The sequence below is a fragment of the Gossypium raimondii genome, chromosome 5 (genome assembly GCF_025698545.1).
Source record: "Gossypium raimondii isolate GPD5lz chromosome 5, ASM2569854v1, whole genome shotgun sequence".
Lineage (NCBI taxonomy): Eukaryota > Viridiplantae > Streptophyta > Magnoliopsida > Malvales > Malvaceae > Gossypium > Gossypium raimondii.
Window position 1 is genome coordinate 19,658,742 of NC_068569.1, and position 14,194 is coordinate 19,672,935.

A 14,194-nucleotide genomic window follows, 5' to 3' on the forward strand; every position below is an offset into this window, starting at 1 on the left:
TCATTTGAATGATAACCTAATAATCATTGAAAAGATGGTACAGCAATGAACAGAAGAAGAAGGATGGAACTTGAAACGGTACATAAAGCTTCACACACATATTCCTAGATACGGTAATTCTTATTCTCACTGCAGAGCTGGCCATGGAAGCTTGCTTAGCTAAAGCTGTAATTTTATTTATGGTAAAGAAACAGCTTATTTGGGAGTCTTGTTGAGCTTGCAGAAACAGTACTGAGAATACTTTTTGGATTCGAATTGAGGTGGATTTGCTTCATTAACGAGCTTAGGATGAGGCCCTACTTCTAAGTCCGATGGTGGCTCCACAAACACTGGCCATGAAATTCTTGTCTTCTCTTTATTCACTTTGGCCCTATGAAGCACACTCTTGTATTTTCCGTTGCTCACAATCTGTAAAAGTACGTTAATAATAGATCAATTAATGGGATAATTTTGGTGATTTTCCCAACAATACTATACAGTTTTTTAAGTCATATGATATATTTTTATCTATAAAAGCTAATTTATTTTTGTTTAAGGTGCACACTAGCATAGGCGAATCTAAGGGTTCGCAGGTTGGGGCTTCCTAAAATTAAAAAATTTAATTTAATCATTTAAAAATTGTAAAGATATAGACTATAAAAAATTAAAATTTCATTTAATCTCTAAAAAATTGTTCTAGCTTCGCCCCTGCAATAAGTATATTCAAGTTGATATTAAAATATATATTTTAGTGTTATAGAAATTATACACAATTTTTTGTAACATACCTCGACTTGGTCTCCAATGTGAACAATGAGTGCATTAGGAATGTATTCAACATCATACCAATGGTCATCTTTACAAGCTTGGAGGCCCTGGACATCATTAGGCACCAATATGGTGATGGCAGACATGTCGGTGTGAGCCGGCACGCCGAGCGCCAGGTCCGGCCGAGGGCACTGCGGATAGTAGTTGATCTTAAGAAGGTAAACCATGTTGTCGCCACCCATAGCCTCCTTCATCTCATTCCCTTCCAGCCCTAACCCTAATGACAGACATCTAAACAGCTTGTTGACCACCCCATGCATGTGCTTTGCGTATTCCTCGTTATTCTTTCTGCCATTATCCAAAGAAAATCATACATAAATGGAAACATCCCATGAAATCAATATATTATATAGGTTAGTCCACGCATATATGTGAAGGAAAAATGTGGATTCGAGACCTGTAAGAAGGTGGGTTTTTAGGCCAAAATTGATAGTTAATTTCAGAAGGAGGCCAGATCTTATGGAAGAGATGATCAACCCAAGCTTTCTTCCCTTCAACTTCTCTTTGAAGCTTCGTTCCATAGCCTTCAATGGATTGAGATCCTGGGGACTTGGCGTAAGCTTCCTTTTCATGTGGTGGGAGCTCGAAGAAAGCCTTTCCGACCTCTTTCAGCTTCCTTACGGTTTCATGGGGAATGCCATGGTTCACAACTTGGAACATTCCCCAATTACTGCTCGCATCCACAATGGCTCGGACAACCTTCTCTTCATCGGGGTCGCTTAGATCGATAACCGGGACCTCTAGCACCGTCCCCTGAACCGTAGTCAGTGCTGGCTGCTCGTACGTTGTCCTAATGAACTCTTCCGGGATTGTTTCTTTCGAGAAATTAGCAATCTCTTGCACTCTCTCCACCCCCATTTCTCTCAATTTTTCTTGGTTAGATGTTTAAAATAGCTTCACTATTTATGATTATATAGGAGCCGAAACATCCAACACAAAATTTCCAGCAACCTATTGGTAGTTGCTAAAAACATAATAATTTTTATATGGAACAGAATCTACGTACCTAGAGATTTTTACATAAAACGAGTTTCTTTTCTTATGATAGGAGATCAAAAATGTAAGCATCAAAACCAGAATTAGTTAATTGAGTACCCACATATTCAATTGATATTTTACATGTTATGATCCATGAGATTTAATTTTATCAGATTTAATGGTTACTTTTCTCAATAATCTTACTTTTACAATTTGAATTTGATTTCTCTCCTAATAATACAACGTGCCTTAGTATAAAACATAATTATTACTTATTATCGCATTACATCTATAATCCAACACTAACCATATTAAATTATATTACACTTTTAAGAAGAGAATTCATATTTGAGCTTTGGAAACAAGATTATTGAGTTGAGAAAGCCAACTCCAAACCACAAATATGAATTATAAAACAAAAACTGAAATATAATAAGTTTAAAGTTGTTATTAAATAAATTTATGACGTGATAACTCTATAAAAATAACATATATGATATAACAACGATAAAACCTTATTCATTTTAAGGTTGACCTTTCTCTATAAACTAATATGTTAGAACTTGAAGTATAAATTGATTCAATATGTTCTCTCCTTTTCTTTTTGGTTCATATAGGCTTGTATATGTACTTCACTAATAATCTATTCATATGAAACCAACGTAGTAACCTTTCTTAAAAAAAAACAAACTAATAACTATATATGTGCTTTTTACAAACAATTTAAAGTTTGAGGATATTTCATTAGAATATTTATAGTTTTCATTAATTGCTATAATTATTCGATTTAAATTTTTTAAATTTGAAATAAAATATATTGAAAATTAAAAAGTAATTGAATCCAGTTTCATTAGTAGTATACAACTATTTTACTAGATATCGACAACTTCTGGAATGCAATAAATACAATATTAAATTATTACTTATGAAAACAAAATTAACAGCGTGAGGCCGAGGACCACCAAAGGGGAAAGTAGTGGTCTGGCGACAATTATTGTAATATTTATGGTATGTTGGTAAACAATTATATTTAAAATATTTTATATGTTGGAAGATGGCAACCAGCCAACTACCAGCTTCAAAGTGGATGATTGGTGCCAATATATATGGCGAAGGTGGGAACTGGCGGGGTGATTAGAGGACCAAGTGAAGGGTGGTTGGTGGTCTTCAAAATGTCGACGGGTATTGGGTTGAAGTTAGAGTGGTTCTCGAAGCTCTAAAGTTCGCTTGGAGCGGAGTTTTCGGACGGGTAAATTTGGAAAGCGACAATGTGACGTTGATTGAAAGTATTCGAAATGGGTTAAAAAGGGGTAAGTAATGTAGAGGAAATCAGAATGATATATGGTTGGTGCTATAAAAAGTGGAAAGTTAATCATCAATACATTCAGAGAGGTGCTAATAAAGTTGTTAATTGGGTAGAATTGATCAGTTGCTTTTGGCAGAGGAGGTTCGACCGTCACTGATGGAGATGGATAGACGGCGAGTGCCCTTATGTTCCCTTAGACATGTTCTACCAACAAAAATATTTTATATGTTTTGTAAATTTTGATAATACTTATAACAGATGTTTTATAAGTCTTATGTACCATCGTAGAATAATAACATGACACATTATTATTAAATAAAGCAAAAAATAGTGAAAAATTTATAAATAAATATTAATAATTTTATTTAAATATAATTAAATAATAATTAATTGTAAATAAATGTTAAAACCCTAAACCTAAGACCTAGACTCTAAACCCTTAAACCAAAGATCCTAAATATGAAAGATATTAATATCTATTTATAATAGTTATGTTTAATGTTTAATTATGTTTAAATAAAATCATTAGTATTTATTTACAAATTTTTCATATTTTTATTTAATTTAATAATATTTATATTATACACGATATCATATATATATTTTTAGCTTTAGGGATTTGGGCTCAAGGGTAGGTCGCTAGCTGGAAGGAATGAAAATAATAATGAATGAGGTGAAATTGCTTAAGAGTAGGATTTGTCCAATTTATTATTTGCACAACGTTAGTTTCAATTTCTTTTTTAGTCCCTTTTATTAGTTACTTTAGGTTTAGATCTGCCAAATCTAATCTAGAAACGAAAGCCTGGCTCAATCAACTCGATCTAATCTATTTTTATTTTAAAATGCAATAGTCTAAACTTATTTAATTTGAACTTGGATCGATTAAAATTCAAAATTAATTCAAATAAAAATGACTTCAAACATTTATCTAAATAAGTAATTTGAAATATTCTAAAACTGTAGTGACCAAATTCAAAAACTTAAATGATCAAACTTTATGTAAACCTCAAAAATAAAATAATCCAAAAGTTTAAGCTTCATCTTTGTGATTATATGGGTGATGAACTCTAGATGTTATATATGAAAATTTAGATTTCATCCTACATTAAAATTTAATTGTAAGTTAGTTGTGTTACTTGTGTATATTAGAATTTTTTTTGAGTATTTCTATTTTGGATAAATATAATTTTTATACATATAATATATGCTTACATTGTATACAAAAGTTAAATCAGGATTAAAGTGTAATATATATAATTGTATTTAAAATCAATTTTCTTGTATCACGTTATAGATTAAATCAAATTTTAATTTTAAATTTGAGATTTATTTTAGGGTAAACTATACCAAAAGTTACCTTAAAAATTGCATCATTCCTATTTTGACTATATACAAAAGTCAATATAGTCACTATCGTTAGAAAAATTGATCAAAATGGTCACTCAACCATTAAACCCCTAACAGGTTGCTAATTGGACCTGGAAAAAAAGGAAATTCGTTCTTTTAGCTCCTTAAAAATTACAAAATTTCAATTAATACTATTGCTATACCCACGAAGTTTTAATTTTTTTATGCTAAGGCAAAGGAAAATATAAAGATTTACATAACTCTACCCTCTATGACATTACCACCATCTCCGCTCCATTGTTTTTCACCTGAACAAGAAAACTTTATCATGGTTTCTGCCCTAAAAAATGTCATCACTGGTTCAACACTTTCCTTTTCCTTCACTGTTGATGTTGTTGTTGACTTTAGTTTGGATTTTGATACCTTGACTGTGGCTGGGGGTTCTTCTTCTACTTCTATGGTATTACAACCGAGTGAAGTTATGGATAAGTGCCACGTGTGTGAAATTGACGGTTGTTTGGGGTGCAACCTTTTTCCCACCAAGTCAATAAGAAGACAAAAATTGAGCCGCCACTACTAATAAAACTAGAACTAAACATTTATTTTTATATAACTATTTTTTCTTAACTATTTAGATGCACCATTTTTTTGCCTATTGTTACTTATCTCTCACATAACTTCCTACTTTTATAAAAAATGGTGAGTCACAAAGTTGTCATTGCTCATAGCTACGGTTTTTGGGGATGCGACCACCTTTTACCTTTTATCAAGGTCGTAAACGTTCTCAGCTGGACTTTTTGACTAGAATTGTTACACCCTCATTTGTTTATTTCTATTATTTGAGGCAATATTTGCAAAAACTACAAAAGACAAAATTAGCATCCAACCATGTAAGCCATCAGAAAAGTGGTTAAGCACTACATACCCGTCGAGGACCTAACAACTATTGTGACATACTTGTTTGAAGAAATGCTGACACCGGGAGAAGAAACTGGCTCCTTCAGTTTTGGCTTCAGCATGAACACCATGTGTAGAGCTTAGCGAGGGACCTACCACCTACGATCCAAGAGCCTCGCATACTTAGTGATAAAGTTTCATGGCTCCAGCTACAATCCTCGGAGATACTTAGCAATAGTATCCTAGGAGTAAAAAGGCTATGAGTGTTCACATTGTTTCCAGTGCCTAAGATCATTCAAGCCATTTAGTAGGTTTGCAGGTACATATCCTATTGCACATTTATCACGGAGGCAATAACCAAATATCCTCAAAGAGAGATGTCCTGAGAAACGACCAAATGACCATTATGATTAAGAATATTATATAATTTTTAGCCCAATCATGAATCTCCTCCACCTTCAGACGATATAGAAAGTAAGATGGCATTAGCCTAGTTTTAACTCCACCAAAATATACTTTTTAGGGTCTAGCTTTAGCTTTACCACACTTCTGAAGATGAGTTTTTCATTCCCTCCCTTAGAACAACAAAATAAAACCCTTGGTGGTTTTCTTTCTCCCGAAGGGTGTACATGTTGAGAAATGTGCTCATATTGTAGTAAATATGCAACTGTTTTCTATTTATTTGAACGATAAATAAATACATAAAGTTAATTTTACATATCAATATTATGTCTTTTGTATTGATGTCTTCTATATTTTGCATGCATAGCGAAATTGTGACAAACAAATATTAGCTCATTAATTGTCTAAGTTCAAACTGAAGATAATTGGCATTGTAAGAACGGTTACATTATGAGAAAGATAACTTACTTCAGTAGATAATCTAAATAAGTTTGTAATCCTATAAAAAATCGAAGTGAGCATTTGATTCAAATACTGAGAAGGATTATTATGTTGTCTACAATTTCAATTTGGGAGATGACTAGTCTTGGCTATTAGAGCAATTGACTCTACAGGTAGAGACATAGATGTATTTATTGGTAGAATGATACATTGGACTAGACCCAAGATGAATTAATTTTGAATCAGTTTGTGAATTAATTCACTTGTGACGTTCATGGTGTGATTTACCTAAATCTTGAGTTAGTCACTGACTATGCGTAAAAAAATCATGTGCTTTGACATAAGTGGAGGCTTATGCTCTAAAGATCATCGAGCCCATAGTCGGTATGTTGGGTACATGACTTGTGTATGGCATGACTTTACTAGCAATAGTGGAATTCATAGGCCAATTAAAGAGTTAATGATATCCTCTCATTGATATTGTGTGGATTGATAAATATGAAACGTGACCACGGGTTGTTTATTCTCGAATGAATAATTTATCACAATCATTTGTTGATAGTGATCATATTAATCATTAGGAAGACACAATAGTGACAATGAGATAAAATAGGATTGTGTTGAGAGAGCAAATGTAACTTAAAGGAATCAAGGATATCATATGAGGGTAACACACACATTATGAGCTCATTGGACAAAGCAATTGGATAAATTGCTTTCGTAAATAGTATACAATAAGGAGTTTCCAATCATGGTACTTCTTGTAGATTGACTCCATGATTAAGTAATTATGAATTATTGGAACGATACTTCTGGACATAATTGCAATTACTAGAGCCTAATTGTATATGTTTGATTGGTCCCTCCACTAGCTCAATAAAAACTCAATTGGACTACATTTGAATAAGAAGAAAATTCTACGACTTTGGAAATAATTTAATTGAGTCGATTTATTTGATGTAGAATTAAATTAAGTGATCGTGAGAATTATTCAACTAGAGAATTTGATTAAAGAATTTTCTTGAAAATTTAATTTAGAAAATCTAAGTGATTTTTGAAAAATTTGTTAGAGTTGTGTGACCTAAATTCTAAGAAATTGCTTGCAAGTCAAGTTAAACAAAAATATTTTTAAAAGATTTAGTATTTATTAGTATAATATATTTAACATTTATTAGCATAGTTTATTTGACTTACTAATTTAGCATATAAATAGGCTCTTTTATAACCTTAGAAATACACAACCATTAGAGATTAGAACTCATAACATATTTAAAGAATTTTGTGTTTACGTTTTGAGGGTTCTTTGTTTTCGGGGTTTAGTTTTATCTCCATTTTTTGTACTCTTCGTTCTTTTACCATTATAGTAAAGTTATCTTTTCTAGTGGTTTTTTATCCTCTTTGGAGGGTTTAGGTTTTTCCATGTTAAATTTGTGTGTTCAATTTCTTAATTTATTTCGCTATTTTTTTTCTTGTTGCTTAATCGAGTCGATTCCTAACAAGTGGTATCAGAGCTAGTTTAATTTTCATAGATCAGCCCATTCAGAGATGGCAGCAACAATGTTTGAAATTGAGAAGTTTGATGGTGAGAAAATTTTTAATTTGTGGCAAGTTCAGATGATGACAATTCTAATTCAAACCGGCTTGAAAAAGGTTGTTACCGGGAAAAAGTTTGAGAATCTAAATCAAACAGAATGGGAAGAGCTTGATGAAAAGGCATTGTCTGCAATCCAGTTGTGCCTCGCGAATACAGTATTGTAGGAGGTATTGATGAAGAATACCTCATTTGCCTTGTGAAAAAAGTTAGAAACTCTTTATGCGACTAAGTCTTTGGCTAACCGTTTAGTGTTGAAAAAATATCTATTTACGTTTCGTATGAACGAATGTGGGCTTTTTAGAGATTACATCAGTCAATTTATTACTCTTTTAAATGATTTAAAGAACGTTGAGGTTCATATTAACGATAAAGATCAAGCTATGCTATTATTGTGCTCCTTACCCTATTCATACAAGTCTTTCAATGAGACCTTAATTTATGGAAGAGACAAACTCTTGTTCGAAGTTGTGAAGGGTCATTTGTTGAGTAGGGACAAACTCGACAATGAGTTTGGTTTGGATAACAAGGCAGATAGGCCAACTTCCGTTTTGGTAGCATCAAAGAAACGAGACAAAAGGTATCGCTATTGTAAAAAGTTAGGTCACGTCAAAGCAAATTGTTATAAACTATGAAATAAAAGAGCTGCTGAGAGTAATGAGGAAGATGTAGCTGGTGCTAATTTGACCGATGAAGGTGGTAATAATTTCTTGTTAGTGTCAACGAGCGATAACTCCAAGCTTACGTCTGAGTGGATCCTAGATTCGAGATGTTCTTTCTACATGTATCCCAATAGACAATGGTTCTCCACATACAATTTGGTTGAAGGTGGAGTTATGCGCATGAGAAACTATTCATCTAGTAAGGTAATTTGTATTGGTACTGTTAAAATTAGGATACACGATGTGACAATTAGTACACTCTCAAATGTCAGGTATGTACCTGATTTATGAAAGAATCTCATCTCCTTGAGTATTTTAGACTTGAAAGGATGCAAAATCAACATCGAGTCGAGCGACATTAATGTATCTTGTGGAGCTCTCATTTTGTTAAAAGGTAAAAGAACCGGTAGTCTTTATATTCTGGAAGGTTTTACAGTGACTGGTGAAATCGGACGTCCCTCGTTCGTTACGGAGTCGAAGTCAACTCGTTTGGAGCGGAGACAACTTGGTCATAGGAGGGAAAATGGTATGACTGTTTCGTTGAAGAGAGATTCTCTTTTGGATGCAGGTTTTGAAAAGTTAGGGCACTGTGTTCGTGAAAATCAAACCCGAGTTATTTTTGATTTGGCAGTGCACAAGTCGAAGGCTAGAGTCTTCTAGCTTCTAAGCACAGATTCAACTCAGTTAATTTCTTGCATAGTTCAAGATAGGCCCGTGGTGGGCTTTGACAAAGATGGCGTTGAATGAATTAATGTCAATGTGGAGATTGTTAGAGTTGTGTGACCTAAATTCTAAGAGATTGCTTGCAAGTTAAACAAAAAATATATTTTCTTTCTAGAAGATTTAGTATTTATTAGTATAATATATTTAACATTTATTAGCATAGTTTATTTGACTTACTAATTTAGCCTACAAATAGGCTCTTTTATAACCTTAGAAATACACACCCATTAAAGATTATAACTCATAACACATTTAGAGAATTTTGTGTTTACATTTTGAGGGTTCTTTACTTTCAGGGTTTAGTTTTATCTCCATCTTTTGTCTCTTCATTCTTTTGTTATTATAGTAAAATTATCTTTGCCCGTGGTTTTTTATCCTCTTTGAAGGAGTTTTTTCTATGTTAAATTTGTGTGTTCAATTTCTCAATTTATTTCGCTATTTTTTTCTTATTGCTTAATCGGGTTGATTCCTAACAAAATTAATTTTGATCAGGTAAAATTAAATTAATCAAATTAATTAAAGTTAATATGATATTTTTAGAAATTAATTTTCAAGTCAGACAATTGGCCCAATGAGTAATTGAACTTGAAAATTGGACTTGAGACCATAAATTGAGTATGGAGCAAAAAACGAGACCATGACCCAAAAACTGGTCGAACTAGGCCTGGTATGTGAAGCTGGACCGACGATCCAACCGGTGGCTAGACCGATTGAGTTGTCACTGACCCAGACCGAACTGGCAGTAGCCGAACCGGCTTGGGGTGCCGTAAAGGTGTCGCACCTGCATTACTTAACACGACGGCTGTGACAGCAGCATCCTAGTTGCCGGTGACAGTTGGTCTTCGGTAGTTGAGTAGTGGAAGTGTTACACTCTTACTGGAATTCTACCAGAGAATTTGATTTCAGATTAACTATTCCAATAATAATAATAGTTTAATAGTTTAATATTAAATCTAATTTAATACTTATCTTAATACTATTTTATTAACTTAATATTAATTTGATTATCTTATTATTAAAATTAATCTTTATAAATATTATATTAATTTAATATTAAAGTGATTAAGTTTAATTATAATTGAACTTTTTAAATTCTCCTTATATAAAGAAAGCATTGGGTTATTATTTTACACACACTTAAATTCAAGAGAAAGTTGTAGAGAGAAAATTCTTTGAAGAGATTACGTCAGAAAATTTTTAGAGATATTTTTTTGATTTACAAATTGACTCAAAAGTTTAGAAAAATTGCGAAATTATCTCATTGGTTATTTTTATGAAATTTTTTCTAATTCGAATCGAGTCTACACTCGGCAGACGTGAGCTTGAGGATAACGGATAAGACTACTCGGTCGAAGCGCTTATCCTACACGAATTAAAAAGGTATAATTTTGATTAAGTGTTTATTGCTTTAGATATCACAACCAAGATCTTATTTTGAAAAAAATTAAAACTCTGTTTTTCCTAAATTTATTTTCCGCTGCGCTTTTCAAACTCTTTTTTTCCAATCCATGCCGACAAAATAGAGAGAAACGTACATTACGGCAAACATTTCAATAGTTCTTAATTTTTTTCATTATATATTGCAAATAATATGAAATGTAAAGCATCCAATTAATAAGGTGGGACACACACAACATTTTTCTTTCTCTTTGCTATTTTTGACAAACCATTGTTGTAGACCATAATCAAGCATTCAAGTTTAGATTCTTATAAACTGCTTTTGTACTAATAAAAATGGATATAAAAGGAGGAGAATGCTTAAACTATATCTAAAAATCAAAATTGCATATTTGATGGATTAATAAATATGATATAAATTCGTATACTATTAGTAAATATCATATTTGTTAAAAATATAGTTATTATTATCGTTTTGTTTTTATATTTTAAAATTATTTTTTAGTAAAAAATTATTTACTTAATATCATTGATAATTTATAAATTCAAATTTATAATATGGAAGTGTGTCACACACAAAATGTTAATAATGATGAGTTTGTGTAAAGCAAGCAAGAGCATGGGGCAAAAATGATGGATCCATTTATGGTGCAATTTCTAAATTTTGGGAATGTGTTTTTTAATTTCGTCATTTTACTATATTTTCCTCATTTTTAACATAATACAAGAAAATTTTTGTCTGAACTTGCTCCAAATTGAGTTAGGTCGGGCGAGTTGTTTGACTCTTGGGATAGATTTAGTAACAAGTTTTTCACGGCTTTTAATTTCATAATTTTATGAGATTCATTATTTTTTTTTAATTTTTTCAGTAAATTAAAAGTATCTTTATCCGTATTTTTAAGTATAGTCTTATTCGGACAAAGGATGGTATTCAAGTAAAGCCCTCCCAACAATTCGAATTTATTTTTAACTATTTAGTGAGATTCATTACTTTTATTATTAAATGTTATACCATGTTGATTATATGGATGGCAAAATTACAAAGAAACATATAAAATAATTAATAATTTTTAAAATTTTTAATAATTATTAATAAACTAATAAAATGTACACAATTGTAGATAAAAGAATACATAAAAAATAAGAAACAATTATTGATAAAATTGTACACAATTGTAAAACATTGGGTTTGTGGAGAAATTATAAGGAACTAGTGGGTAGATTTTCAAGCTTTGGGAAATTACTAAAATATTTAATGTTATATCTTTTATATCTAAATATAATCATATTATTTTTCAACTAAGTTAATATCTAATTAATCTATGACACTAAACTCACTTGAAAAAATTATATTAGTACGGATATAGAACAAAATACGTCTAATATAATGTTTTTTACCTAAATAATATAAAAAAATTAATTAATTACAAAAAGGTATGGAAAACAGATTAATTACAAAAATAAGCATTTACTATAGTGTTTTGACGATGTCGCCTGACATATTGGCGGCATCAAATTAAAATGTCACGATCTAAAATATTCAGGGACCTGTCTGTAAATTTCTCGTTTTGATTGGCAAGTGAAAAAAGCTTTAAGGGTGTTGTCTGAGTTGCGGCATCAAACTTTAAATAGGGTAAATTGTTTCATTAACCCCCTTATTTATTATTTTATTTTATTCTCTTTTAACACAAAAAATAGAGAGGCCTCTTACCAATTAGTCCAAAAAGTTTTTTTCTACTAAAAAGTATTTTTGTAAAAAACTTATTCAACTGAAATAAATTTTATTTAATTTTCAAAAATAATTTATTTGCTCAAATTACGTCTAACAATTAACAATATTCATAGTAGTTTTCTTTCATTCACATTATATTTGAAAACTATAAATTTAACTAATAATTATAAATTATACATAATAAAATTTTTCTAAAATTTTATAATTATAATTTATACCGTGTCCGTAAATCAAATTGATAATAAAATTATAATTATTTTTAAAAAAATAAATAAAATTTATTTTCAGTTGGAATTGGCTTTTTTATCAAAATACTTTTTGGTAGAAAAAAATTTTTTAGACTAATTGGTAAGAGGCCTTTCTATTTGGGCAATTTACCAAAAAAAGCCGTTTTTTTTAAATTTACCGAAATGGGCCGATTTTTTGATTATTTACCGGAATTGACCATTTTCCGGGAAATCGCGTCCACGTCAGCGCGATGTCAGGGTACGTGTCAGGACATCGCGTCCATGTCAGCGCGACCTGCTGACATGGACGCGACGTCTTGCCACGTGGCGCGTTCCCGGGGACGCGATTTTGACGCATTTTTCACGTTTGGTTTTTTTTTGGCTTTTAAGGTTTAGGGTTTAGGCTTTTTAGGGTTTTTAGGTCCCGGAATAAATTATTTCAAGTTGACGTTTCTGGTCAAATAGTATAAAATCGCCTCTACCAGGATGCTATTTGAGAAGAAATTGTGAAATTGCGCCATTGTGGACGTGATTTTGCTACAGTAGGTCATGTAAGAAATATTTTTTTTGACGTTTCTGAGCAAATAGTATAAAATCGGCTCTACCAAGATGCTATTTGAGAAGAAATTGTGAAATCGCGCCCTCGTGGACACGATTTTGCTACAGTAGGTCATGTAAGAAATAAATTTTTTTTACGTTTCTGAGCAAATAGTATAAAATCGCCTCTACCAGGATGCTATTTGGGAAGAAATTGTGAAATCGCGCTCTCGTGGACGCGATTTTGCTACAGTAGCAAGTTTGGGCTGAGGCTATAAATTAGGCAGAAAATGTTCTTAGAATGCATAAGTCATAGCAGAAACAATTTAGAGAGGCTAAGAAAGTTAGAGTTTCAAAATGAGTGAACGTATTAGTGCTGTTATTTACTACGATGGTGAGGTTTGCCAAACCGAGAATTGTGTTGTTTTTTTGTCGGAGAATACGGTGCGACTGTCATTTAACCAGAACATAGATTTGACAGAACTTCGTAAAAGAATTAGGCGTAAAATCTTCGGAACGACACCAATGAAAGTTCTGTCAATCACGTATCGATTTTATTCTTGTGTTGATCCAGTGACATATGACTCGTTCGACATAAAATGTGCTCGTAGCTTGGAGGCAATGGTGCAGACTCATCTTGCTAGTGGAGCAACTTATATTGAGTTATATGTACAATTTACGTCGCCAACTGATGTACTTCCGTCATTGTTCGAGATGTATACACGACCCACAGGTCGACACTCGTGAGTTACAAAATATGGAACGACCCATGTTCGATGGCGATGTCGAATGCATATCCACCGCAAGACACTTTGTCCGATGGATGGGACATGTCGTCGGTGGCTCGACGTTTGATCTTTGAAATACGTCTTGGGAAGCGCATCAAGTTCTAGTGGATGGCAATCTACATCCAATTGGGGACGTTATCAAATGCCCAGAAAAATGGATGACGTACTACCTACGACGTCAACCGGTGAGAGGACGTCGTACGCTGCAGATGATTGTGGGTTAGAAGATGACTCCGATGTGAATCCACCTCGAGAGCCCAGGCCGGATGGTGCAGAAGTGAGATTATTTTCTGAACCGGAGTCGATTCCAACAAAGGGTGAATATGCTGAAAGGAGTTCAGATGAAAAAGAAAATCCA

General features: G+C 32.3%; 1 protein-coding gene across 1 annotated transcript; it reads right to left on the reverse strand.

Moving 5' to 3' along the window:
• On the reverse strand, positions 1-1,770 carry LOC105770783 (flavonol synthase/flavanone 3-hydroxylase). Its single transcript, XM_012592121.2, has 3 exons — positions 1,205-1,770; positions 768-1,095; positions 1-408 (listed from the first exon to the last, which is right to left on the reverse strand). The coding sequence occupies exons 1-3, from the start codon at positions 1,663-1,665 to the stop codon at positions 196-198; spliced, it is 1,002 nt and encodes a 333-aa protein (XP_012447575.1). The 5' UTR covers positions 1,666-1,770; the 3' UTR covers positions 1-195.
• Between the last annotated feature and the right edge of the window lie 12,424 nt (positions 1,771-14,194).

Bases quoted from the DNA above. Each gene is read 5' to 3' on its own strand.
- LOC105770783 (XM_012592121.2), bottom strand. From the start codon at position 1,665: ATGGGGGTGGAGAGAGTGCAAGAGATTGCTAATTTCTCGAAAGAAACA. The intron at 1,096-1,204 runs GTCTCGAATCCA...GGATAATGGCAG, and splicing joins AAAAACCCACCTTCTTACAG to AAAGAATAACGAGGAATACG. The intron at 409-767 runs GTATGTTACAAA...GTACTTTTACAG, and splicing joins ACATTGGAGACCAAGTCGAG to ATTGTGAGCAACGGAAAATA.